Source organism: Liolophura sinensis, chromosome 12 (assembly GCF_032854445.1).
Source record: "Liolophura sinensis isolate JHLJ2023 chromosome 12, CUHK_Ljap_v2, whole genome shotgun sequence".
Taxonomy (NCBI): domain Eukaryota; kingdom Metazoa; phylum Mollusca; class Polyplacophora; order Chitonida; family Chitonidae; genus Liolophura; species Liolophura sinensis.
Window position 1 is genome coordinate 24,146,287 of NC_088306.1, and position 27,735 is coordinate 24,174,021.

Genomic DNA, 27,735 nt, shown 5'->3' on the forward strand with positions numbered 1-27,735 from the left:
TACTAGTACAATACATGTAATGTTTCTTAAACTGACACAATTTTATGATACATACATAATAACAGAATATATTCTACCATTACTCAGAAAACAGACTTTCTGATAAAGTTAAAATGTTCATTTTAAGTCTTTATACACTCTTTTTAAAGGCTGTGTCAACGACTGACACTGCAATTGTTCAAGTTATACTGATTGCATACCGTGCTGCCAGCCATACCTCACCTCATCTTAAGAAAACGTTAGGATGCTCAAAGCTATATTTGAGCAGCACTACGGGCATGGCTCCTCACACCCCATGGTTATGATAATCACGACAGTACGTATATACACGTGGCTACACTCGGGAGTTGCCAATATGATACATATGCACCTAAACACGTAGATCCATTGCGTGGTGTTTGCTACATTCCGTATAACAACCCAGCATGTTTGCAGTGCACTACTTTGTCAAAGTTTAGCTGGACCATCAAGCAGGCATCGAGCAACCAGTAAAAGACACACTCCTTGACTAGGGGCCTACACCTTGGTTAAATTCTGTCTTGGGTCAAATGATGGAGTAAGCTGTGACCACTCCAACAATTCGCTGTCCTCCACAATGGGAGGAGTACACAGAGGTGGATCGTTCTGTAATGCAGGCTGTAAAGAACCGGGGATCTGGTAGATGTTATTCTCGTCCAAATCCATGATCGTGCTGGTTTGTGGGAATTCGTCGGCGTTCTGATCCAGCGCAAAAGCGGTGACAGGCAAATCGGAAAAATGCACGTCTGAAAAGGCCCCGTCAGATTCTGTTAAAACATTTCCGTTTAAGCTGTTAGTTGAATATGGCAACTCCATGATATTAGACGCTCCCTGGAGAGGCTCCTTCAGTAAGAGACCTGTAAGAATTGGATTTGGCGAGCTGGCATGTTGATGCTGCTGAAGTTGTTGTTGTTGCGACACAGGAGGGCTGTTGACTTCCGGCGAAAACGGCGTATGCATCTGATCAACTGACGAAGGACTCACAACTGTCGCCTCTGACAGGGGAGTCATGGCAGAGGCGTCTGTGTAGCAACTCCACTGCCCGCTCCATTCATTTTCTTCTTCCATCCCAATTTCATCCTCCTCATCGCAGTCCTCGTCCACATCGTCAGAAATTGACAGATTACTGCAGAAAAAGCGACAGTATTGTGAATAACAGGGAATTTACTTCTTCAATTATTGCCATTCTAAAAAAAAATCCTCCACGATTGTATGAGTGCAGGAAACCGGAATGTCTGGGGCGAACAATAAACCACTGGCACGTAACTGGTGGCATTTCCCAGGTGCGCCATGCTCGCCAGTGAGTCAAATTTCCACATTCTATCTTATAGCATGAGTATCCTATCTTTCAACATGGCCTAGTCACTTACAGATTAGAAAGGACATGAGCATTAGAAGACGCTTTCAAATTAGCGTTGCTTACTCTGTAGGTATGTCTAATGCTTTGGTGAAAAGTAAACCAGCGGACGTTCTACTACCTGGTATCCATAACGCTCAGTGACATACGAGATTCACATTTTCCCACACATCAAACTCAAATGAAAAAAAAGCAAATGCAGAAAACTGATGTTCCAGGCTATACATACATGTATATGCAAAACATATATACATGAATCCAGATGGTTTTTGCACGTTATCTGTGGCCACAAAAATGAACGTGCATACAGAAAAATTTTATAAAAATATTACAATATTTGGACCACTTCTTATCACAGAAAACGACCAACGACAATCATGGTATTCATTATTTATGCAAAACATATGCACAGATGCAGTTTATCAACATCGGACCACAGAGAGATGGTTTCGTTCAAGCTCAAGTCATAAAACCTGACCATAGCTATATACGTAAAATATTCTAGAGTGCTGGATTACATTTCAATCAAATAAGTATAAGCTCTATATAACAACTATATATACTCACTCCAGTTTGAAATGAATGGTGCGCCCAACGTATGTGTTATAACCGTCGTTTTTGTCGTCGTGTCGAAGTTCTGTGAAAGAATACATTCCCTAGATGTAGTAAAGGCAATTTCCTGTTTGTAGAATTTAGCACCATGGCTGGTTTTTTTTTTTTTTTTTTTGATTGGTGTTACGTCCTACTCAAGAATATTTCACTTACAGGACAGAGGCCAGTCTTACTGTGTATCATGGATGTATCAATGTATTTTTCGCCCTATATTGACTTTTTGGTAGATTATTTGTTTTGATTACTTGGCGTGTTACCAAACAAAGCTGTCCTTCATATCGGCCTAAAACTTCTGAAAAAAATAGAATGTTTTCATGTGCAATAGTCTGGTTAAAGGAAAGGGTCAATCAAACTGATAACCTGGCCTCAAGAAAACCTTAAAAATACATAATTATGTGTTTTTTGTTCTGGTTATATATATATATATATATATATATATATATATATATATATATATATATATATACATTATAATAATAATAATAATATCTTTATTTATCAAAGGTAGCTCAGTCAATTCCCATGGCCTTCACATAGAAAACAAATATATAGGAAACATGTACTTCAGAGTCTAATCAAAAAATACATCAATATATACAAAACAAGACAAAGCACCATGCAGTTTGAAAAGAGAAGCTATATACATTTATATGCAGAAAAAAAGCAACAATACAACCAATAGTGCCGTCCATGCAATTATCCCAACCAGCAGATGTAAGGTAGTGAGAGACAACCCATTACCGACCCCCTTCTGCCCCCTCTGCTGGCTGGAACCCCCTATGTACATGTACAGAGGCCAAACCAAGTGAGTGGAAGTTGGCCCCTTTCCCATCCCCTGTTTGGTTTGAACAATGCACATGTGTGCAAGCATGTTACAGGGACATAGCCTCAAAAGAAGATTTTCTTTAATAATAATAACAATACATCTAAGTATAACTGATATAATGAAAGCATACATACATACATGTGTGTACATTTCATTCATTACCTGACAACAACTGTGATTTTAAGTACGGTAACTGAAAGCTTGACACAGAGGGTTCTTCTTTTACGTGGATATGGAGGCAGTTCCATAGTGTAATGTCTATATGTGTAAACCTTTCTGTCATGTAACTTCTCCTCACTTTAGGGAGATAAACATTATGCTGTGTTGATCTGAGAACAATATTGTGCAGCTGTTTGTTTGGAGGGTTAAGCTGCTTAGTATAGTTTGGACAGAGATTATGTTAATCCTTTACAGACCATACAAAGAATTTTGCAGTTCACCCTTTTATTAAAATGCGTCCATTTTAGTCTTGAAAGTAAAGTTCTTCCAGATGTGTTTATGCTTTCTTGTAGAACAAAACAAGCCACTTTTTTCTGGAACTTGACTATCCTTTCTCTATTTTTAATTGAACAGTTTCCCCATACTGAACAGTAACAATCGAAGTGAGGGAGATCATAAGACTTATAGAAAATATCCTCACAGTGACGTGTCAGAAGATCTCTTTTCCCTTGTAGAATCCCTAACAATTTACAAACATTTTTACTCACATTTTTGATTTGTGCTTTCCAGGAAATATGTTCATCAATATACATATCAAGCAGTTTAGCATTACTGGCTCGATCAAGTTTACTTCCATCTATATATATATATATATATATATATATATATATATATACATGTATAGGAGTATTTCCCATAAGTGGGGAGGTCTTTCAGCAACCTGCGGATGGTCGTGGGTTTCCCCCGGGCTCTGCCCGCGTTTCAACCACCATAATGCTGGCCGCCGTTGCATAAGTGAAATATTCTTGAGTACGGTGTAAAACACCAATCAAATAAATAAAATAAATAGGAGTATTTCACAAAGAGTTTCTATTTTTTATATATGCACACACACACCCAACTGCATGTCATGGAGATACTTGATGCATTCTGACCACCTGATCTCCTTGGTAACTGCCGGATATGCCACAAAAATGTATACCCAACCTTAACTTACAGCATAAAAAAATGCCCGTTTTCAAATTGTGTCGGCGATTGTGTATTCGTTTTTCCCCACGCTATGGTGATCAGGTTTCCGGGATTATCAACCTTCATGCTATGGTGATCAGGTTTCCGGGATTATCGACCTTCATGCTATGGTGATCAGGTTTCCGGGATTATTGACCTTCATGCTATGGTGATCAGGTTTCCGGGATTATTGACCTTCAAACTTACCTTTGTTGGACATATAGTCTTTGAAGGCTTCCTCTAGTGGTATCATATCTGGATAGAGCCACTTGGTTTCTGCATCGGTACAGGCCAGCACCTTGCCTAGGTTACCATGGAGTCCCAGCTCCCTCACCGTATACGGTGCGATCTGGTCCACTCCTTTCATGGTCTTCCCTGAATGAATCATAAAGAAATTGTATGAAATATGAATTATTTGACCTAAAATTTCGTCCATAATAGCTGTAAAATTACCTAGTTTCCTTGATAGCGAGAATTCTGTTAATTGTAGAACGTTTTTTTTTTTTCGTGTAAGTTGTTTCACAATTATATGTAGGAAGACATCTCATGGAAAAATGTAAGTTTCGCCACCAAAAGTACAGATTTCGGACCTTTATTTGTCTCAAAAATGTAATATTTCAAGCAGATTCTTGAGACAAGTGCAGTAGTATGATGCTGTACCAGATGGTTACAAAAACAGCATCAGCCTTTCCCTTTTTTTTATTTTTTGTTGCTGGAAATGTCGAGAAATGTATCCACATGTACTTGATAATTAAGTAGATAGACATGCACCCAGTGAAACACTCAACCCACAACCCAAGATTCCAGAATCACACCAGCACACAAACACATTGGCAGTCTTTGAATGGCATGAGTTTTTAAGAGGACATAATACTGTATACTAACAGGTGTGAGTTCCGTCCCAGCCTTACGAATTCCTAAATTTCTCATGTCTCCTTGTTCATTAAGCCTTCAAGATGACAATAAACGGTCATGTAATTTTCTGAAGTTTGACGGTGTAAAAACAAGCAAATTTGGTTTCTCCATCAATAAAAGAGACCTCCATGCATCGTGTAAGTATAATAATAAAAAATAATCAAATAAATCAAAAAAGAACAAAGTGATTTAAAAACTCACCATTCTTCTTCTTAGTGGACACAACCACTGGACTGAGAGCACCAGTGATATTGGGCCCTGTTTCGCTGATTTTTGATTCGCTGATTCTCAAGAGGAAAGTTCCAGGTTTGTGAGCACGAAGAAGATCTTTGGCTTTGCTTTTCGACACGAAACCATAAATACGTCTGAAACATGAGGTGTCAAGTACATCAAAGTTGTACCCCAAAAGTGCAAATTTTTTAAGAAAATAAATGTTAAAAAACATAACTTTTAGAGGCAAGTTTGCAGTTTTCCACTAGGAAATAATTTTACCATCCAAATAAACCTCAAAGCACATTTCTAAGATCAACAGAACTATCAGACTGAGGGAATGTGAGCACTTTAATCATGGACACCTTAATTTGATGTTGTTACATGTATTCACATAGAACCGGTATGTATTAATATGTTTTCAGGTATATTCCAAACTCTACTGCTCATGTAAATTTACTAGGGGAGGCTGAAAATTTCTCACCCTCAGGTACATGTACTTTAATAGTCTAAGATTGCTCTGACGTTAGGTTTGGCTAAATACTGTTCTGTCAAGGATGACCCCAAATCAATGTCAGAGGGTGCTTCATTTAAAACCTGATGCAGTTACCTAACCTTGTCAAATATGTCAAGGCTGCCAATACAGCTGTTTGCTTTGAGCATCACCAAGAAATCTCAAATCCACGCAGGCTAGGAAACAACCGATTGACAATGTGCTTGCGAGTACATCGAACGGCGAAAAGATAAGGAACACAAGTGGCAGCAAACTCCAGGCTGTAGAGACGTATTTGATGGGTAATTTTTGTCTCAAACACGCTGGCAAGCTGCCATGGCAACTGCATCAGGTTTTTTAAGCATTTCTTTCTAAAGGATTTATGTACATGGCCAAAGTGAAAAGAACATTCTTCAATTTTATCATTGTTTGCAGATAATAGGTTTATAAAATTTCAGAAACTTTAAATGGACCAGGTCTCTATTTATGCACCGGGTTTTACTTTGTTGTTAACAAGTTTTCAGTCAAATGCCCGCAGGGAGTCATTCAGTGTGTATACACTGAGTCTTCTTGTGCCAGGGTGAGTCCACATGCCACCACTCAAGTATTTTGTTAAAGGCACCAGACAAACACCCCACCCATTCACTTTATACTAGCACAGAGCCAGCCAGCTCTGTTCCCTTGCTCTGACCTCTCTGTGCTGAGTGCCAAGCAAGGCAGCAGCAAGTATCATTTCAACACAGATGCTCTAAAAAAGAGCCACTGATTCAGAAAACAGTCGGGACCATTTGTGAAAACTTCTTGAGATATCATGTGTCCATGTACATGTACTGTCTGATAAGAATGTGAGCTCCAAGGACACTTATTTCAGAAATCTGACAGACAAGCATGCACCAACTTTTAATATCATTTCAGTACTGACTTACAATTCACTACTGACTACATCTAGTCACTCACCCATCAAAGTTAGGATTAAGTACAAGCGTGTTAGGTTCAGTGCTGACTAAACTTAACTATCAGTGTTAGGATTCAGAACTGACAAGACATAATCACCATCCTTAGGACTCAGTAGAGTACTCATACACTTAATCACATTCCCATCCAATAATATGATCCAGTACTGATTACACTTAACCATCAAACAGTGTATGACTCATTGCAGCCTATGCTTAACCATCAACCTTAGCATTCAGAGCTCACAACAATTAGTCACTTTCCTGTTAAACTTAGGATTCAGTACTGACTAAACTTAACCATCATTAAGCTTTATGTGATTAAGTACTGACTACACTTTACCATCAAACTTTGAATTCAGTTATGAATGCACTTATTACCCATCAAACTTAGGATTCAGTACTGACTACATTTACCATCAACCATTAGATTCAGTTGACTAACTACACTTACCCATCAAGCTTGATAGGATTTAGCAGACTTAAATACTTAACACACTTAACCATCAAGCTTAGACTTCAGTAATGACTAAACCTGACTGATAATATACTAATGAACTCTGTACTGACTACAGTGACACTAACCTGCCAATCACACTTAGGATTCACTTCTGATGAACTTCACTTAAATATCAAACTTAGGATTCAGTACGGATTACATTTAAGCATCAATCTTTGGATGCAGTGGAGATTACAAATGAACCCATTAATTCAGTACTAACTATACTTATATGTACACCCATCAAAATTCGTTCAGTGCTGACAGATACCTCCCTTTACCCATAAACCTTTATACTGCGTGATGACCACACTTACCCATCAACCCATTCATGCTTGGTATGAAATTTTAAGAGGTTCACATTAGCATGGAACCATCGCCAGAAGGAGAAGTCTTTACCTTCCATCTTCTCCTGTAAACAAGCCACAAACATTTTAATGTACAATGTACATATGGTCTACATGCATTACTTTGTCACTTCACTGACGTTTCTTTTATTACAGGTTAACTCACACCTGAGGAAATCGGAATGCTTGCAGTAAGACATTAACCACAACAACGTTTTCATTTACTAAAGATAACTCAGTTAATCTTATCAGTTACACTTATTTTTGGCTTGAAGAATTCACATGTGTAATAGGGTTACGAGGAATGGACCTGAATAAACAATAATGCAAGATATTCAATACTATTAACCAAAGCACATGCAAACTCCAAACAAGTTATTCAAACAATTATCAACAGAATTGCACCGATTGATCATAAGCCTTCACCTACTTGAATGGTATGATTTTAGAATTTTCCATCTCAAGAACTCAACAGGAGCCAATTAGTACAGAATTCCATAGCGCTGCTCCCAGCAATGAGAAACCACATGCAAGATATCATGGAACTGTCCCATGTGTGAGTGACATACAATTATGCACTTATTGGTGTATGACATGTAGTCACCATATTGATTATACAATTGTTTAAGTTTATAAACTATATGTGATGCATTACAAGAAGTACACGTACATAGAGAATATGATGCCAGTGCAGTATAATATCATCCATGAGTCTCCATTCGTTTTTTCTGTAATGCAGAGGTTACTTCCCTTTTCAATGATTTACCTCCCTTGATGGTAGGTAGCTGTCTTTCATTCTAGCATTATTAAGCATATGGGACAATGAAAAATATTGCCATTTACTTTGTTTTAACCAGTACTTTCAAAAGGTAAAACATGGAATATATACCCTCTCTTGTCTGACCTTCCAGTGGAGAGCGAAAGCCATACTGACAGTAGTTGATGAATTGTGGGAAATAATTTTTGATCTGCAAGTCACGACATCACAGTTTCATCTTTACTCACTTTTGCAAGTGCCAAATAAACCTAGTGCAAGAAAATGTGAAATGGATGTTGGATATTCTGGACCTCAGTGCTGCACTTATCACATTTTATGCAGGCAATACAAGAAACACCTTTCTATTACATGGACATGTAGGTGTTCAAACTGAACTCATGAATGAATCAACACTCAGAACTGACCTTTGCAAACTGACTCCAGGAAATATTAAGGTTTTCATAACAGGAGTCATTGGGAGGTCCCCCTGTAAAACAAAAACAAACAGATATTTATTTTTTTTTACCTGGTTCTTGATTAATGCTATAAAAACATATAGTCAAGAATTTTCCATTGTATTTATTTATTTATTTGATTGGTGTTTTACGCCGTACTCAAGAATGTTTCACGTATACGACGGCGGCCAGCATTGTGGTGGGTGGAAACCGGGCACAGCCCGGGGGAAACCCACGACCATCCGCAGGTTGCTGGCAGACCTTCCCACATACGGCTGGAGAGGAAGCCAGCATGAGCTGGACTTGAACTCACAGCGACTGCATTGGTGAGAGACTCCTGGGTCATTACGCTGCGCTAGCGCGCTAACCAACTGAGCCACGGAGTCCCCCTTTCCATTGTAAGCTAGCTAGCTGCTTGGTATATGAAACTGGTAAATACTTGGGGTAAACCAGTGAATGTTGGCATATTATGGATGAAATTTTCTAAACATGGAGTACACACTTGCACGTCATACTGAAGGAAAATTAGTGACATTCCCAAGTTAAAATTAAGACAGACTGAGTGACTGATGGATTGATTGATTCATCAAGTGATTGCTGTAAAATGCAAGAGTCATGCAATGGCATTGGAAATCAGAGCACCTTAATTCTGACCTTTCTCACAAACTTTGCAAATATTTATTTATTTCACTGGACTTTTACTCTGCACTCAAAAAATATTTCACTTATAATGCTGCAGCCAGCAATATGTTGCCCAGGGGAACCCACAACCATTCGCAGGTCGTTGGTAGACCTTCCAACATACGGCCTGGGATGATGCCAGCATGAGCTGGACTTAAACTCACATCACTGAGAGGCTCTTGGGGTCACTGTGCTGCAATAGCATGCTAACCACCAGGCCACGAGGGATGTAGTACAGACAATTGTACTTTGCTTGTTTGCAGAACTTAGCATCAATTACATGACTGTATGTGCTTTCCACCTTATACATTGGTGTGTTGGTATTTGCTTGGTTTACTATGCATGTTACATGTAATTGAGCTGTACTAGTTAACATGCTAACCACAAAGCCACAGGAGCACACAAACTTTACACGTACTGACACAGTACTGCTCGATCTTAACAATCTATCTAGCATGGATGTTAGTTAAAACATTCACATCGGAAGGGCGTGATATAAGAGCAAAATGTTCACACCATAGGCCGATCATACAGCCAAGATGGGTGTACCATCCGCGTAGAGTCTGACCATCACCCGCGTAGGATGGGCGTAGGATCCGACCATCATCCGCGTAGGATGGGCGTATAATGCGACCATCATCCGCGTAGGATGGGCATAGGATCCGACCATCATCCGCGTAGGGTTTTATGACATGCACTAACATTCACACATAAACTCATCTAACTTATAACAAATGCCACGTTGTTCAACACAATGAACTTTCTTTGTTCTCTTGGAATAAAAATATATTCACAAACGGTCTACCTGTAGTTTATTCGGTAAATGCAAAACCATAACGTACATGTACAATACACGATTTCCTTCAGTGTAATATTATCTCAGGAAGTCAATTCAAGTGTCAAATATAGTGTATAGTTATAACAGAACTTACACATGATAATTTATTCACCATGAATAGTTATTGGTCATAATTTTAAAATATCATCCCTTGTTGTCCAGGAACGCAGTTATGGTTTTACATTTCCATATAACCTTTGTCGAGAAACCAGAAGTCACAACTTGGAAATCAAGCACTGGGCTAGCTCATCTTTTTGCTTGAATAAGTGAGAGTTAGTCAAATGATAAACGACTCATTAATATCTTTCTCATCACCAGGCATGTCTTACCATGTAAGCAAACTGAAGATACATAGAGTCATGTTTACAGCCAGCATGAATGGAAAGCATAAAAAACTAAATGAGACTACAAGTACCGGCTGATCAAGATCTGCCTAAGATGTGATCAGGATGGTGCCAACATCCACGAATGGCCCGCCCATCATGGCTGTATTATCCGTGCAGGATCAGCCCCACATCCGATCACGATGCGCGTTGGATGCAGGGTCGGATGATACAAATACAGTGTACTGTTAGGATCAGGCAGCACTGTATGGTGCAGCCACGCAGATGTTTTAATCAGCATAAAGAAAGATGAATGTCCATCTCATACTGCTGGAAAGCAAATAGCCTCCAACACACAACAAGACCGCTTTATTTCCCAGTCCTATATAAATGCTGTGGACTGGTTATATTGTCTATAACATATCCAAGGCCCAAGGAATACATAAGCTGTGATCAACTAATTCAAGACATATGTGTCTAAATGATATCATGATATACTACATGCACGTGCACCAACTGTTATCAACTGCACACTGACAGTGCTTACCATTGAGCTGATCTGCGAGGTATTGCAGCTGTTCTGTGGGCAGAGCTCGTCCTGTGTCTATCTTCATCTTCGTGTTTAACATCTCAGACACTCTGGGCCACGAGGCATTATCCGGCCATGGATACGGACCTGTGTCATTATCCTAAAGCATTCAAATAATACATGAATATATAATGTAATAACACAAATATGAACAGATACAGGATATTGCACAGTGAAGGGTGAATATCACAAGTGTTTTTCGAGTGAGGTGAAAGTGGTAACATTTCCACCTTTCGCAACAAAAATATTTATGATTATCAACCTTCATTGTGCAATATTCTATTTACCTTTTTTATTTTGACAATATCATGATTCTGTATGTTTGAACAAGGTTAACCAAACTTTTCAACTGTTGGCCTTCACAGACGTGTATATTGTGCGACATCACGAGTGATGTCTTGCATGACGTATCTTGCTGCATGACGAAAGGAATGTTAAAACTGACCTTCATTCTACTAAGTTCGGATTGGAACGACATAAAATAAAATGTTTCTTTGCGACGTCATGGCGCCTGGGTGTGTAATAACAGCAGTGATATCTAACTCCAGCCAGTCAGATATCACTTTTATGAGTGAAGGAAATAATTACATTTCACCTTTACATAAATAATAAAGTAGTAAACTGTTCCAAAAAAAGGTTATAAACTTGGTACAAAATCTCTCAGCTAAGATGCCTATCATGATATAACACTTCTATACATGCAGTCATATATTAAAATATTTAATGTGGTAAGATGATGTGGAAATTTTAATATCTGTGACAGACAGAAAATACTTACATATAGGTCTTCAGAAATATTATACCATCTTAATAAATGATCAGCAACACATGCACAGCCAAATGCCTTAGTTTATGACCTTTTGACCTTTATGACCTTTTCTATGCATGTGGTGCAACACAATATTCCTATGCATGCCGTTGTACATTAAATCAATGTATTTCACACAATGAAGTCACATCTGATCGTTTATCTCAAATACATCTAAGTTCCAAATGTGTCATGTGCACCTGAATAGGCCAAATCAGCCAATGAGGGCCCCTGTACCATTTCACACGTACTTTCAATGGTTACATCATGTTCACATACAGCTGCTAATTATTAGCATGCCACTGTCAGGTACTCCTCCATTTCCTTAACTGTATTCTGTAATTGTTCAACATTTTTGCATGTTTGCCAGCTGTTTATTCAAGCATATTCTGAAGGCATTATTATGTGTGGACAGATAAAATTACACTTGTTATAAATGTGAAGCCCTAACCAATTCAATGTAGTTTTGTCTTCAAAATCAATTTCAAAAAGGTGCAAAAATTGCACTGAAAATTGCTCTTTTATGTGCGCAAAGGTTGAGGAATTAAGGTGTGAAAAAGCATCATTATACCACATGTACATGTGTAAAGCGCTTCCATTTTATTCACTGATTTGATTGGTGTTTTACGCCGTACTCAAGAGTATTTCACTTATACGATGGCGGCCAGCATTATGGTGGGAGGAAACTGGGCAGAGCCCTGGGGAACCCACGGCAATCTGCAGGTTGCTGGGAGACCTTCCCACGTACGGCCGGAGAAGAAGCCATCATGAGCTGGACTTGAACTCACAGTGAGAGGCCATTACGCTAAGGTAGCGTGCTAATTAACCTACTGAGTAAAGTGCTTCTAGTGCACAGCTTTATAAATACTGAATTGATTGTCATGAAAAGTATAGTAAGAAGCATTGTTACAGATCATAAGAAAGATGTACACATGCTATTGTTTTTATGACTTACTGCAGGTGTGTTCCAGCATTGCCAGAGCTGAGCTGCAGAACAATCACTTTCTTGACTGGAGTTTGTGGTGATAGTCACAGGCAGGGACACAGACTGCAAATACACAATCACAACCATCATAATAATTAATATTGGGGTGAATAAAATTCATTTATGACACACTTGAAACGGTAATTTTTCAAGCATATTCTGAAGGCGTTATTCACAATAAACTGATAAAACTGTATTTTTTGTAAAGCCCTGAAACGGGCCTACCCAACCAATGGAGTTTTTGTCTCCAAAATCAAATTAAAAATGTACAAAAATTGCATAAATATGTAAACCGGTTTAGGAATTAGGGTATTATAAAAATGTTATGATTTGGAACAGAATTGCTCAAGGAATCATACAGATACATACCCTTTCATAAAACATACATGTAACATATACATATTAAACAACATACAACCCAAAGCACCCAAGAACTCAATATCTGTGCGAGAAACAAACGGAAACCATTTAGCAAATGTTACAATATATTCACGGTAAATACCCTCACACGTGTACATGTATTTAACCTGTTTACATTATTTAATGTAAGAGGTATACATGTCTACAACTCAAAGAGGTGTATATTTTACCAGCCCAGGAAGTCCCAGGAGGTATATATATTATATATATATATATATATATATATATATATATATATATATATATATATACACACACATATAGTTACCAACCCAAATAGGCATGATAGGTTGGTAAATTAGGACAAATTCTGAGGATACCTGCAGAATACAGTACCTGTACGTTCATAAGTTTATGTTACCTGTAACACTATGTAATTTTCACTTACATGTAGATGTACAGTTATATATTTCACTTACCCGAAGAGAAATACTGTCCATGGAGCCAGGAACTAGGAAATTGCCTGTGAACACCAACCTGAACTTCTGCTCACAAACAAACAGCTGATCAGGTCCGACGGCAGCTGCTTTTCTGGCCCTTTTGGGTCGCTTGAATTTACGCACTTGCAGCGATTCGAACGATGCCTCTACCAAGTCGTATATTCCAGACTTTTTCTTCTCTAGGTAAGATACTCCGTTGTGTAGTTCTAAAGAAATTTTCTTCGTACTTGGTTCATGGTTCAGCTCTGCTTCAGACAGTAACTGCACCTGGATTTCTTCACTGATAGCCAGGGACACCTTTTCTAGGGCCAGTACCCTGTAACACAGTCACACTGATAAGCTTGGGACACGTTTTCTAGGGCTAGCACCCTGTAATTCAGTTACACTGGTAAGCTAGGGACACCCTTTCTAGGGCCAGCACCTTGTAGCACAGTTACACTGATAAGCTTGGGACACCTTTTCTAGGTGCAGCACCCTGTAATACAGTTACACTGATTGCCCAGGGACAACTTCTCTAGGGCCAGTACCTTGTAATATAGTTCAATTAAACAACTGAAACATATACAATGTATACTAACATCAAATCTAGCTCATCCTGGCTTCCTCTCCATGTAGGAAGGCTTCCTCTCTCCATGTGGGAAGGCTTCCTTTCTCAATGTGGGAAGGCTTCCTCTACATGTGGGAAGGTTTCCTCTCTCCATGTGGGAAGGCTTCCTCTCCATGTGGGAGGCTTTGTCTCCATGTGGCTAGCAGTCTGCGGATGTTTGTGGGCGTCCCGAGGGCTCTGTCTGCCATTTCCTTTCACCCTAATACTGGCCATGGTGTATACATGTACATAGAAGTGAAATATTCTTGAGTGTGGTGTAAAAGATTAATCAAATAAATAATTATAATATTACCACAAAAATATGCAGAAATGGTGATGAGAAACAAGCAATGTTCTTTTTCTAAGGAGTTATACAAGGATCGATACATGAAAGTAAGTATTGTTTTTTTACGGGGAAAGAAGAAAGCTTTAATAATTTTCATATTTGAGACATAGTTTATACCTCTTAATAAGTACCCTTCTATTTCTGTCAATGGCTGCTAAGTTCAGAAATGACATCTTCAATGAACTTAATGGGAATGTGGGGCCAGCTTAGTGTAACACCCCACACCATCCGGACTCCTCCTCTCAAGTTCTGACACCTTGATTTATTAAATGATGAGTGAAGGGTACTTCATATCCAGATTAATTGTTGGGGCCTTAGGAAGACTAACTGTATGCTTACAGGAGAATGATCTCAGATATTTTCTTGAAGTCATCTGAAGTAAATTTCATTCAGGAAATACCATTCTCAGTATCTTTTGATTTTAATGATCTTTATTAATTAACTCCAATATGGTCCCAATTACAAAAGTTTAATATATGCACAAAAACTGACGAGCATATAGAGGCAGAAGGTTGGTGAAGTGGCAATGTTCGGCCAAAACATATTAAACATACATGTACGGATACACGTATGTAATAAGTGTGTTTGTAAGAACATGATATGATATGATTGGTCAAATACATGTCCTTAAGGAACAGTTAAGCAGAAATGGTCAGTCCTACTGAAAGGTTCAATACTTATCATCAAGTTCTCATGGTTGCAAATTTCCTTTATTCTGAGAGTTTCTCTCGACGTTCAGAGGTTGTAAGATGATGCGGTACTGAGCATTTGCATGTTTTCAGCATCAAAATGTAATTTCATTTATTTATTTGATTGGTGTTTTACGCCGTACTCAAAAAATATTTCACTTACACGACGGCGGCCAGCATTATGGTGGGAGGAAACCGGGCAGAGCTGGCGGAAACCCACGACGATCCGCAGGTTGCTGACAGACCTACCCACTTACGGCCGGAGAGGAAGCCAGCATGAAATGTAATTTTTTGTGACTTTTATTTGCATTTAGTTGCAATGCTCGGGCAAAACTTTAGTTCATTTTAATACAGTATGAAAAGAGACAAGTTGATCGCAAACCCCTCTTTACCTCAGCTTTGCAGTAAATGAGCGGCTGGTGCCTGGTGAAGATTTAGTGCTGGTCACCTGGATGATGTAAGGGGGTTGAACTGTCTGTACCGTAGACCTGTTCGCAACCATAAAAAATAAATTATTATTTATGATTTTTCTCACAAAGCATTCAGGTGTTAAAGATTCATGAAAGAAATACTAAACAGAAAATTATTTATCATGTGCAAAAAGGAAGCAAATTATGCCAAGTTTTTTTTTTTCATGCATACTTGAGCCATCATTCTACCTGTAAGGTTCTTACAGAATGCCAGATAGGGTCAAGTGAATAACAGCTGTGACAAGACATACAGAGCACAGAATCTAGGAGTTTGGTTCTTTACACAAGTTTATCTAATGTACACGTATATTATGTCTCCAGGGGGACAAGGAAACGTATAGGTACATTTAACAGTCATGCAATTTCTTACAGCAGTCCAAATTGTCCCCAACTTCATTACTTATTACGCTTGATTCGTATAACATATTATTTGTGTTATATTTTCAGTGGATCATAGGTCAGGTCAGAAACATACTGTAAATGCACAAGTAGCAGTTGGCCAGCGTCATCAGGTCATCTTTGTTGTTGATAATGTAATATCATGGGATAAATTTTGAAAGTTCTTTTACCATTATGTGACTAGAACAAGGGGGATATATGTACATGTAGATCACCCATTTTAATGATAACCTTATAATTTATTTTATTTTCAGCTGCCGTGACATCACAAAAAGATTGAAGATCTACATAAAACTGATGTGAGGTGTCTCTCTGAAGTATTTTCAAGTCAAAACTGCTCGTTTTTGATTGGAATTAGGGTCTACTACATCTGTATTCGGGTATGTAAACAAAAGATAGTTCATAACTGTGTGTAAGCTACTTACTTTTCCTGATTTTGAGAGTTTAATTGATCGAAGAAAGGTGTTTTTAGATTTGTGTGGAAGGTACGAAGAAAAAAAACTACACTTTTAGAGGAAACTATTACAGCAATTACAGTGGGTGGAGAAAACTTGACAGAGGCCTGGTAAAACTCACACATAACAACCTCCTCATGCACATGTACTTTGGACATCTACAGATGTATTGAGTTCAACACATCTGCAGTTTTAGTGACATCCCATCTAGAGATAGTTAGAATGAAACATTAAAAAAAAAACAAAAAACAATCTTAGTATTTGAGATTCAAACCTTCTGGGTATAGCAAAGATACCAGTCCCGGTTTTGAACCAGCGACCTCCGAGTCAGGCACCTACCATGCACATGCATTACCTATCTGGCGAAAATATGAGTCAACCACCTATAAAAACCATCTGTATAATTCCTTTCTTCTAGTTACTGTTAAAATTATATTTTTTCACAGAATAAAAGAAGTGTGAAAATGAAAACCTTGGTGTATGTGTATATACATGCATATACACCTACACGAACCTTTTGATCAGCTCTTCAAAACTTCGCCTTGACAAAATCTTGACAATCACTGAGCTCCTTCACCTGCGCGATATTGACTTCCTCACTGCCCAACTTTTCAGTCCAGAACATAGACTTTTTACACTGATCCAGCTTTTGTAACAAGAAGAAAAGTCGATCTCCAACATCAGCACACCTACATGTAACAACAAGTAAAAGGATTAGTTTATTTCAACTACAGTCCATACCGGTCCACCTTAATGCTATTTTTTTCAGGCCAAAAACATTATTCCTCAAGCAACTTGGAAATGATCTTCTAGAGTTACACTAGATTCATGCAATGGATATTTTTTTTTATTAGCTCAACTTTCACTGAAACACAGCAGTCATGGCTGTGTAAGCTATTCGAATGATGCTGGAAAACAACTTTTTCCAAGGGGAGGTCATCATATAGTACATATGTTAACAGTCTGTGCTTTGTGAGGTTGGTTCTGTAGTCATGTGGCAGACTGGTTCCAACTTTCAAGGTTACAATGCTAGATCCAAGATACATGTACCACAGAAACTCCTGAACATTTACTTTAAGTTTCAAAGCTTTTACCACGGTCCACGGTCCATGCAACAAAAAACACCTGAATAGTTACTGTATATTTTCAAAGATTTTTTCACGCCAAAGGTGCATGTACCACAAAAACTTTTAAATAGTTACCTTCAAATCTTTTCCAGGTCAATTTTGGCACAAAACCATGTGAATAGTTACTTCAAATTTTAAGGTTTTTCCAGGTCAAAGGTCCATGTACCACAAAGACATCTGAATATAATTACTTTAAATTTCAAGGCTTTTCCAGGTCAAAAGTGCATGTAACAAAAAACACCTGAATAGTTACTTTAAATTTCAAGGCTTTTCCAGGTCAAAGGTCCATGTACCACAAAGACATCTGAATATAATTACTTTAAATTTCAAGGCTTTTCCAGGTCAAAAGTGCATGTAACAAAAAACACCTGAATAGTTACTTTAAATTTCAAGGCTTTTCCAGGTCAAAGGTGCATGTACCACAAAGACATCTGAATATAATTACTTTAAATTTCAAGGCTTTTCCAGGTCAAAGGTGCATGTAACAAAAAACACCTGAATAGTTACTTTAAATTTCAAGGCTTTTCCAGGTCAAAGGTGCATGTACCACAAAAACACCTGCATAGTTCATTTAAATTTCAAGGTTTTCAAAGATCTTAACCTCTCTGAATTGTTTTAATTCTTGACTGTTGTTTAAATACCATACTTAATACTTTCCCACTTCAACATATCATAGCAATCAGCTTTATGTTTTTTAATATTTTAATTATTTATTTGATTGATGCTTTAACCCTGTAATCAAGAATGTTTCACCTTCACGCAGACCACATTGGCGAGAGTCTCCTGGGCCACCGAGGCCTCTGATCCAAATTCCATTAAAAGTTAATTATGATAAAACTTTCCCCCATATACCGTGGAGACTGACACAAACATCATGTTGGTGAAAGATCAGCGGTCCGAAAACAAATGTTAGACTGTAAACTGAGAGTAATTGGCATGACTGGGCCAGTCAGCGAGAGTTTGGCATCCCTCTCACAAATGTCAAAATTGAACCCAGTTACCTTGTGTGACCCAGAGAGAAAAGCACCTTAACCAAGAAAAGAGTATTAAACCAGTGTATCATGTTTCCAAAGAGACTTTAATACTGTAAGACGGCCCAGAAGCTAGAGACCACATGGTTTCCTTATCAACAAAGGGCGTGAGTGAAAAAAAAAACGACATTAAGGCATATGAAAATGGCTGTTTTTGAATCAATGTCAGCGATAGTGTATTGATTGGATCTGGAATATTTTCAGCTTTCCAGATAGTTTCAGTATTTCTGTAGAGCTTAAGTGCTGACTTTTTTTTTTTTTTGGTACAATCAGGTCTTACTGGTCGCTAACAGAGGGGCAAAATTTGGGCTTTTTTTTTACTATACTTCAGCATGAGGTGGCCATTTCGTTTTCAACCACACTAGGACAATCACGTGATCTCTAACTTTCGGCTACTATCTTACAGATCAAAGGTATCGGTATTATGCTAAAGATAAATATTATTCCTCACTGCCTCCCCCCCCCCCAATCCCCCCCCCCCACCCCCACCTAAAAAACAGAAAGTTTTCCTGTCTCACCATCGGCTTAAGTTTTGCAACTCTGTAATGGGTTCATCTTCAAGCTTGAGGTAAAACATCTTCTGGTGCTCTTTCCAGTCTGATATCTCTTTCAACAACAAGGTAAATACCTCATCAATCTTGTGTCGGGTTTCTTGCAGGGCTTTAAGGAAAGACTGAAACACACGAATTAAAGGGCGATATCTTCATAAACTACAACTTATGTGCATAAATTTTAATTCTCGTTTTGAACGAAATATAACCCTACATGTAACTCACTTAAGAATTTTTCTATTTAATATTCACTATTAGTCAGTGGCCGGGTTCATGCAGCCACATGCCACTGAGCTAAGTCCGCTCTTAACTACATGGACTCGCCCCAATAGCACAGTTGGTAGAGCGTAGATCCAGGGTCAATCCTGGGTCGAGTCACATCTAAGACCTTAAAAGAGGAAGTTGTTACTTCCTCGTTTGGCGTTCAGCATAAAGGGGATGGTGCAACGACTGCTTGACCCGTATCAGTATAATGGCTCAGGCGCGGCGTCTTACTTGCCTTCGGTAAGGTGTCTCAGTGAAGCAGCACTAGATAAAAGAGCGATGGAAATCCATCCTGCAACAAGGAGGCACATTACATGCACTCTAAGGATTCCTTAATCGTCATATGACTGAAAAATTGGTAAGTAAGACGTTAAACCCCAAGCACTCACTCACACATTCACTCTTAACTACATATAGCATCTCAATGTCATGTCATAGAGATATAAAGTGCATTTAGCTAAGGGCTACTCAACACTAAGTATTCTTCATGGAACCGGTCCCAGGTTTATATATGAGTGGAAGAATCTGGAGGGCCCGGAATAAGGTTTCTGGTAGGTTTTCTAGGAAAGATTGAATTGAATACAGTAAAGGGAGATAACTTCAAAAACAGATGTGTGCATAAATTTCAACCCTTTCTTAAATGACGTTTAAACTCCAACTCACTGAAGAATGTTTCTGTTGTGGACCATTGGTCCAGTTCAATTTATATACCACAGAAAAAACTGGAGAACCTGGGATAAACGACTGACTTTTGACATTTAGGTGACTTTCTGATGTAATGCCACAGTCAACATGTTTAAAGCTGCGCTCAGACACATAATCGTCATCTGCAGGTAAAAATACAGCTGGAATTAAATACCAATCAAATAATTACAAACAAATAAATTGGTTTCACATTCTCACCTCACGACTTTCCTTCAGTTCAGTGGTCAGCTTTGTGTGAGCATTTTCAATCTGTTGGAACTTTAACAATGTTTCATCTGGCAATGTTGTGGCTTGTGCCTTCAACTGTTTTATCTGTGACACTGTCAAATTAAAGGTAAAAACTGCATAAAAATGAAGTGTGCATCAGGGGAAATCAGGGAACATGCATTGAAAAAAGTGTCTAAAATATTTACAAAAAAACACTTCATTTTTCAGATTTTTTCTTCACTGAAATATTTTCTTTTGATTGAAAAATTTTCATTACTCATTATTATACGTATCCACCCATACTGATTCTCGCCACCATGCTGTAGAGTAAGGTCATCACAGCAGTAAGGGATGTCACCATGAAGTTGTTCTATTGGTAGAAGAAAACTTACGCGTTTTTAATATAAAAGGCATATCTGTTTTATAGTTCTGCTCTTTTGCCTTCACTTTATTGAGTGCCTCTCCTACTTTCTGCAAGAAAAAAAATATATATATTACTCTGGGAAAACCACCAGGCCTCACCAGGTGAGGGACATTTAATCGAAAGTAAATTGCTTAAGTCATTCGTCTTTCCTGAAGTCTAACACTGAGTATTCTTTATAAAGAAGGCAATGTCAAACACTATGTAACGTAAGTACAGTAATACTTCACTTGGCGTGCTACTTCAGCCCCAAGAGAAGCCAGGTGGAAATCTTGCAGTGATGTGAAGAATACCTTATGGAGTATTACGCTAGCATGATGGCTAAAAAAATGAATAATATTATTTAACCTCTATAAGTAAAGAGTCCTCAAAAACAAAATCCCTGGCAGTCTTCGTAAAAATTTCCTGATGAGACCTGATAACATTCCTGATGTGAGGCTAAATCTGGCAGACACGATGCCGAGTAAGGACTTATGCTGGAATGACGTCATGCGTGTCTGAGAGTACAACGTCATTTATGGCTATACATCAGTGATGGGTGACGTCAGATGTTCTTTCACGACGTCACACCAAGCAAAATTGGAACTGACAGAAAACTTGTTTCCGTATATTATCCTCCAGCAGTGGCTGTAATACAATTCTTTTTTTTTTTTTACCAAATTAAATAAAAAGAAAGCTAAAATATGCTGAAAGGTTCCTCATACAGACAACAGGAACTATTTCAGTAATCTTTTACTCATGTGTAAATTAGTTATTCCAACATTCAGTGTTGGAAGTTTTGGTGATGTCAGAGTTCCTGAGCTCTTGATAGTATGGTCCATACAGCCCACCTTAGAATTCAAATGTTTGAACACCATTAAGTGCCTAAAATTTCTAAAAAAAATAAATGAAAGTATATTTACGCATGATTTTAAGTGAGCTATTGTATGATGCCTATTTCGATTTTTACAAGTCATTTCCTTGAAGAAAGCAATTACAACTGTCTCAATCCTTATATTTTAACCTTGCTTTTACGACATACAAGACTTGACATTGATGTAGCTCTTCATGGAAAAAGCTTCTTCTTCAACCCTCCAAAAAGGTGATGAAGTTTGTGTATTTTTTGTCCGCTACTCCAGCCTTAACACCAAATTATTTACAGTTTTTCTAGTAGTTTCACTTTTACACATTTTGTCTCATTCTGAGTGATTAATGCAAGTCACACATTTCGTTTGGTTCTGATTGATTCATGCAAGTCACACATTTCGTTTGATTCTGACTGATTCATGCAAGTCACACATTTTGTTTGATTCTGATTGATGTAAGTCACACATTTTGTTTGATTCTGACTGATTCATGTAAGTCACACATTTTGTTTGATTCTGATTGAAGTAAGTCACACATTTTGTTTGATGTTGACTGATTCATGTAAGTCACACATTTTGTTCCATTCTGACAGATTCTTGCAAGTCACACATTTTGTTTGATTTGGACTGATTGATGCAAGTCACACATTTTGTTTGATTCTGATTCATGCAAGTCACACATTTTGTTTGATTCAGACTGATTCATGCAAGTCACACATTTTGTTTGATTTTGACTGATTCATGCAAGTCACACATTTTGTTTGATTCAGACTGATTCATGCAAGTCACACATTTTGTTTGATTTGGACTGATTAATGTAAGTCACACTTTTTGGTTGATTCTGACAGATTGATGTAAGTCACACATTTTGTTTGATTTTGGATCCAACTTATTAGGCCTCATAAGAGAATTTTGTAAAGTTTGGCTAAAAATTGAGTTTAATCGTCAAATGTATCCTTCCACTAAAAGCACCATCAAGGTGCATGTGCTTCTAAAAGTGCAATTATACAGGCTAAATTTAAGGTGAAATTTCTATATGTTTAATTTCATGTTTTCTTGGTTATGTAGTCCAGAATTAAAACAAAACCGCTGAAACACAGGCCTATATGCACCCATAAAAACATCCTAACTCACGTCTACTCGGCTTTTCAGGTGCACTATTTTTAGATTTAAGTTTTCTCCGTCTGAAACTGGAGTAGGAGACAAAGCAGTTTGGATGGCCTGCAACAATTTGGTGTCCATTTTGGTGTCCAATACACTTTCCAGTGCGATGCTCGAATCAGAACTGCTCTCATCTTGCATATGGCGATCATAGATCTGATAAGAGAAACAAACACAGTATACAGTTAATGAACATGATTAATTATTTTTTTAATTGTTGCTTTAATAATTCAAATTTTTCCCCAAATGTTATGTATACATTCACATAGATACATCATACTAGTCAAAATAAGTGCCCTTCACGAACATTAGACTGTGGGAACAATCACAAGAATGTTGGTGACTCTCCATTGTTCCCAATGCCCCACAAGCAGTGACAGGAAGGGAATCCACATGCACTTCCCAGTTCTGACGGTCAGTTTCAAACCTACATCTTCTGTGGCCTGACAATGTCAGCTGTACATGCATGCATTTAACATGTTCACAACAAAACACAGCATACTGTATTTCTTCAACCTTTTCGCAAGTTTGCTTATTCTAGCATATTCTGAATCCATTTTTCTGTGTCGACAGATAAAATTATACTTTTGTGAAACCCTGAAACTGGCCAATCCAACTGATCTTGTTTGTCTCCAAAATCATATCACGACTGTGCATAAATTGGACTGAAAGTTGCTCTTTCATTTGTGAAAAGAATGAGGATAGTTTCAGGAACTACTGATGTAAGTTATTCATAAAGGCTGTTATAGCACTCATCAATCTGAATGTACGTAAGTCATTTTAGAAGGGAAAATCAGATTTTGTTTTTTAATGTTAACCTAACCACACTGTACCGATACATGTTCTTCAAAAGGGGCCTCCATGGCTACATGAGTGGTTAGTGTTCTGGCAAAGTAAAGTGACTCAACAGCCTTTCATCACCGGGCCTCTGTGATATTCAGCTCATCCTGTCTTTTGGTTCCTAATGGGAAGCAGAGGAAGGTCTGCCCGCCACCTGCAGATGTTCTTGAGTTTCCTCGGGGTTCTGTCCATTTTGCTTCCATTACAATGCTTGCTGCTGGCGTATGCATGCAGGTGAAATATTTGATAGTACTGCGAAAACACCAATCGACTTCAATAAAGAACTATATTATGTTTTTTATCTATCTAATTTTTTATTAAAGTAATCTAACCTGATGGCTTTGATAGTTTTGCCACAATAATCCCTCCTGCTCAAGACAGTTCACAGCTTCTTCAATCAGCTTCAGAGGTGTAGTTTTAAATCTCTCCTAGAACAAATGAGGATTCAATAAGTGTTTCTAATCAATCCATCCATCTCCTGTACAGTACTAAATAGTCTAAATCCATATTTGGTCATGATAAATCAATTTATTGAATCAATTTATTTAGCACAAATAGCTCATATTAATGCCTTTTAAGAAATGTTCAAACCCATATCTTTACTGTATTTACAGTTTTAATTTAAAATGATTCTAAATTTTTTAAAAAGTTATGAAGTGCTTTAAATTTGAAATTTTTCTAATTTTTAATCAACTGATTTTTAATTTCAACACTTCATTTTGTGCAAGATAATTTTTTGGGTTACTCTAAAATAGTATTAGCCAAAATTTGATTGGATTTGCACTGATCATCTTTTTTGGCCTAAAATCTGAAGTATAGATGAAGAAAAAGACCACTTGAAACTTTATGGAAGACACTGATATATCACACATTCTTTTCAACATATTTTATTTTGTCCTTGGCTGAAAAAAATTCTTCTGAATTCTTTACTTTGTGCATGGAGGGCTCCATGGTTAGTATGCCAGCGTGGCACAATGACCCAGGAGCCTCTCACCAATACCATCGCTGTGAGTTCAAGTCCAACTCATGTTGGTTTCCTTTCCAGTTGTATGTGATCTGTTAGCAATCTGCGGATGGTACTGCGTTTCCCCCGAGCTCTGCCTAGTTTCCTCCCACAATAATGCTGGCCGCAGTCATATAAGAGACATATTCTTGAGTACAGCGTAAAACACCAATCAAATACATTAATAAATAAATATTTTCGCGTATAATTCTGTGCCTTCAAGAAATTTATGAATTAACATAATTAAGGTAGTTAATTATAATGTTAACAACGCAAACGGAATACATATACGTTACATATATACATCTAACATTAAATACCTACTCGAGGCCCACAGAAATTGCAGTGAAATTTGATCTTTGATTATAGGATATGCCACATCAGCAATACATAGATATATAGATATAGATATATATATATATATATATATATATATATATATATATACACATATATATATGTCTTCCTTGACAATCTTAACTGTTTTCCATGACCTTATCTTGTGTTAATTCATAAGTTCTCCTTGTTTTCCATGACCTTATCTTGTGTTAATTCATAAGTTCTCCTTGTTTTCCATGACCTTATCTTGTGTTAGTTCATAAGTTCTCCTTGTTTTCCATGACCTTATCTTGTGTTAATTCATAAGTTCTCCTTGTTTTCCATGACCTTATCTTGTGTTAATTCATAAGTTCTCCTTGTTTTCCATGACCTTATCTTGTGTTCTCCTTGTTTTCCATGACCTTATCTTTTGTTAATTCATAAGTTCTTCTTGTTTTCCATGACCTTATCTTGTGTGAATTCATAAGTTTTCCTTGTTTTCCAGATGTTTATCTCATGCTAGCTCATCATTTGTATTGAGTAAAATGCGTACATGCCAACAGAAGTTCTATATCATGTATTATAGCTACTGCTATATAGTCATTTGAATGAATGAATGAATGAATGATTATGACTTAATGTGCGTTTCCCCTCTTGGTCATCAGTAGGTTAGTTGTATAATTCATCAATGATGATTCACGCAAAATTTTCAAAATACAGGTAAAACCAATTTGGTTGAGATCTATTCATCCAAACTTACCTGTATGTTTTGAAAGATATTTTTACGGACTTGTTCTCTTTCCTTGGGGTCTGGCTCTTCGTTTAGTTTTTCATCACACATCTGAAAGACAACATAATGATTTATTAAAACAAATTTGTCATTCATTCAAGACATTTTATGCACAAATCCTCCTTTACTTGCAGATCTTTTTTAACAACTGATATTGTAGTGTCTTCGAGAACACGTCGAAAATATAAGACCATATGAATATAATACTTTTATTAATAATGCCATACCTGGCTTTGTGTTAAACTTATAAAGCAGATAATTTGCACCTGCAAGAACACTTTCCCAGTGACATTACTACACGAAGAAATTTGATGTACAGTTAAGGCATATAAATGTATACCTTGAAGAAATTTGACAAAAAATAAAAATCACATTTTTTTTAAGACGATTGATGTAAAGGTGTAAATCATGCAAGCAATTTATAACACAGTGGATCCAGTCACAAACCTTTAGAAGATTGTTTTTTTTTATTTATTTGATTGGTGTTTTACGCTGCACTCAAGAATATTTCTTTGCTGAAGGTTGCTGGCAGACCTTCCCACATACAGCCAGAGAGGAAGCTAGCATGAGCTGGACTTGAACTCACAGCGACCGCATTGGTGAGAGGCTCCTGGGTCATTACACTGCGCTAACTCACTAACCAAATGAACCTCGGAGGCCCCCCTTAAGAAGATTGTTGTATAGATGTAAATGATGCAGACAAATTTCACCCACGGCAAACGAGACCCAAACAGTAAAATCCTTCGAAGGTCACAAACCTTCAGAAGACTGTAGCACAGGTGTAAATCGTGCAGGCAAATTACACCTGCATCAAACCAGACCCACAAAGTTACAATCTTCAAAGGTTTGTTCTATCCCAAGACTGATGTACAGGTATAAAGCATGCAGGCAATTACACCTGCAACACAATGGGTCCAGTCACAAACCTTCAGCAGATTGTTGTCAGGTGTAACACATGCAAACAAATTACACCCGTAGCAAACCAGATCCTCACAGTAACTTACCTTCAAAAGTTTGTCGTACAATTGCTCAGCGTACCTTTCAACATCGGAGTCAGTTTGGGCCTCCGCCTGAGCATTTCCCAGCACCTCTCTCCTACAAAGAAAATTAAAGAGTTAAACAGGATTTTCACCCATGGACACACATAGTTATGTACAGTACAATATATATTCATCTTAAACTGATATTCAAGGGGCTATCAGGGCACAACTAGCAGTCAACAATGTTCAGATGGCCGTTAATTTGCAGAGTTTTACATTTGCTAAATTAAGACCTCATGTCTGCAGTTCAATTCTGCCTTAATTCACACCCTACATGAGCCTGCCACGCTTGTACAGCAGAAGATACAGCTACCCCCACATACTTCATTTTCCTCCATCCATAAAAGTGACCACCACCATCACATACATGCATACAAACAATGATTCAGCATGGAAATAAACAAAAATCAAATACCATATAAGTAATTAAATAAATATATACATACTGTACCTGATAACTCACATGTTTCTGTATAAAGTAAAAAATCAATAAACTAAACTACAATAAATCATTAATTTACACACATTCACGCATAAAGAAAACCTGGGCCAGGCTGCATGTGCTGGAACTTACAGCCTCTGGTCTTTCATCCATGAATCGCAGTGCCATCTGACCCATGGGCTCAACTCTGAGTGGATACGGTTCAGCTGTATGCTCCACTCCCCACCAGCACGGTACAGTTCTTCAATCTGACTCAATTCCATCTGAAAAACGATGGAAAGGGCTAGAGTTACCTCCCTTGGTAAAACATAAAAATTGACAGCCATACTCCTTAAAGTGCTATTTCACTCCT

The 27,735-nt window shown here is 37.7% G+C and overlaps 1 protein-coding gene across 1 annotated transcript; it reads right to left on the bottom strand.

Annotated features, from left to right (window-relative positions):
- Nucleotides 1-516: 516 nt before the first annotated feature.
- Nucleotides 517-27,709, bottom strand: LOC135479814 (signal transducer and activator of transcription 1-alpha/beta-like). The gene is made up of 18 exons (XM_064759719.1): nucleotides 27,516-27,709; nucleotides 26,906-26,996; nucleotides 25,872-25,952; nucleotides 24,123-24,218; nucleotides 22,924-23,106; nucleotides 20,916-20,994; nucleotides 20,515-20,636; nucleotides 19,315-19,469; nucleotides 15,707-15,802; nucleotides 13,673-14,009; nucleotides 12,804-12,896; nucleotides 10,999-11,140; nucleotides 8,580-8,641; nucleotides 7,368-7,462; nucleotides 5,097-5,260; nucleotides 4,188-4,355; nucleotides 1,943-2,012; nucleotides 517-1,144 (listed from the first exon to the last, which is right to left on the bottom strand). The coding sequence occupies exons 1-18, from the start codon at nucleotides 27,707-27,709 to the stop codon at nucleotides 517-519; spliced, it is 2,856 nt and encodes a 951-aa protein (XP_064615789.1).
- Between the last annotated feature and the right edge of the window lie 26 nt (nucleotides 27,710-27,735).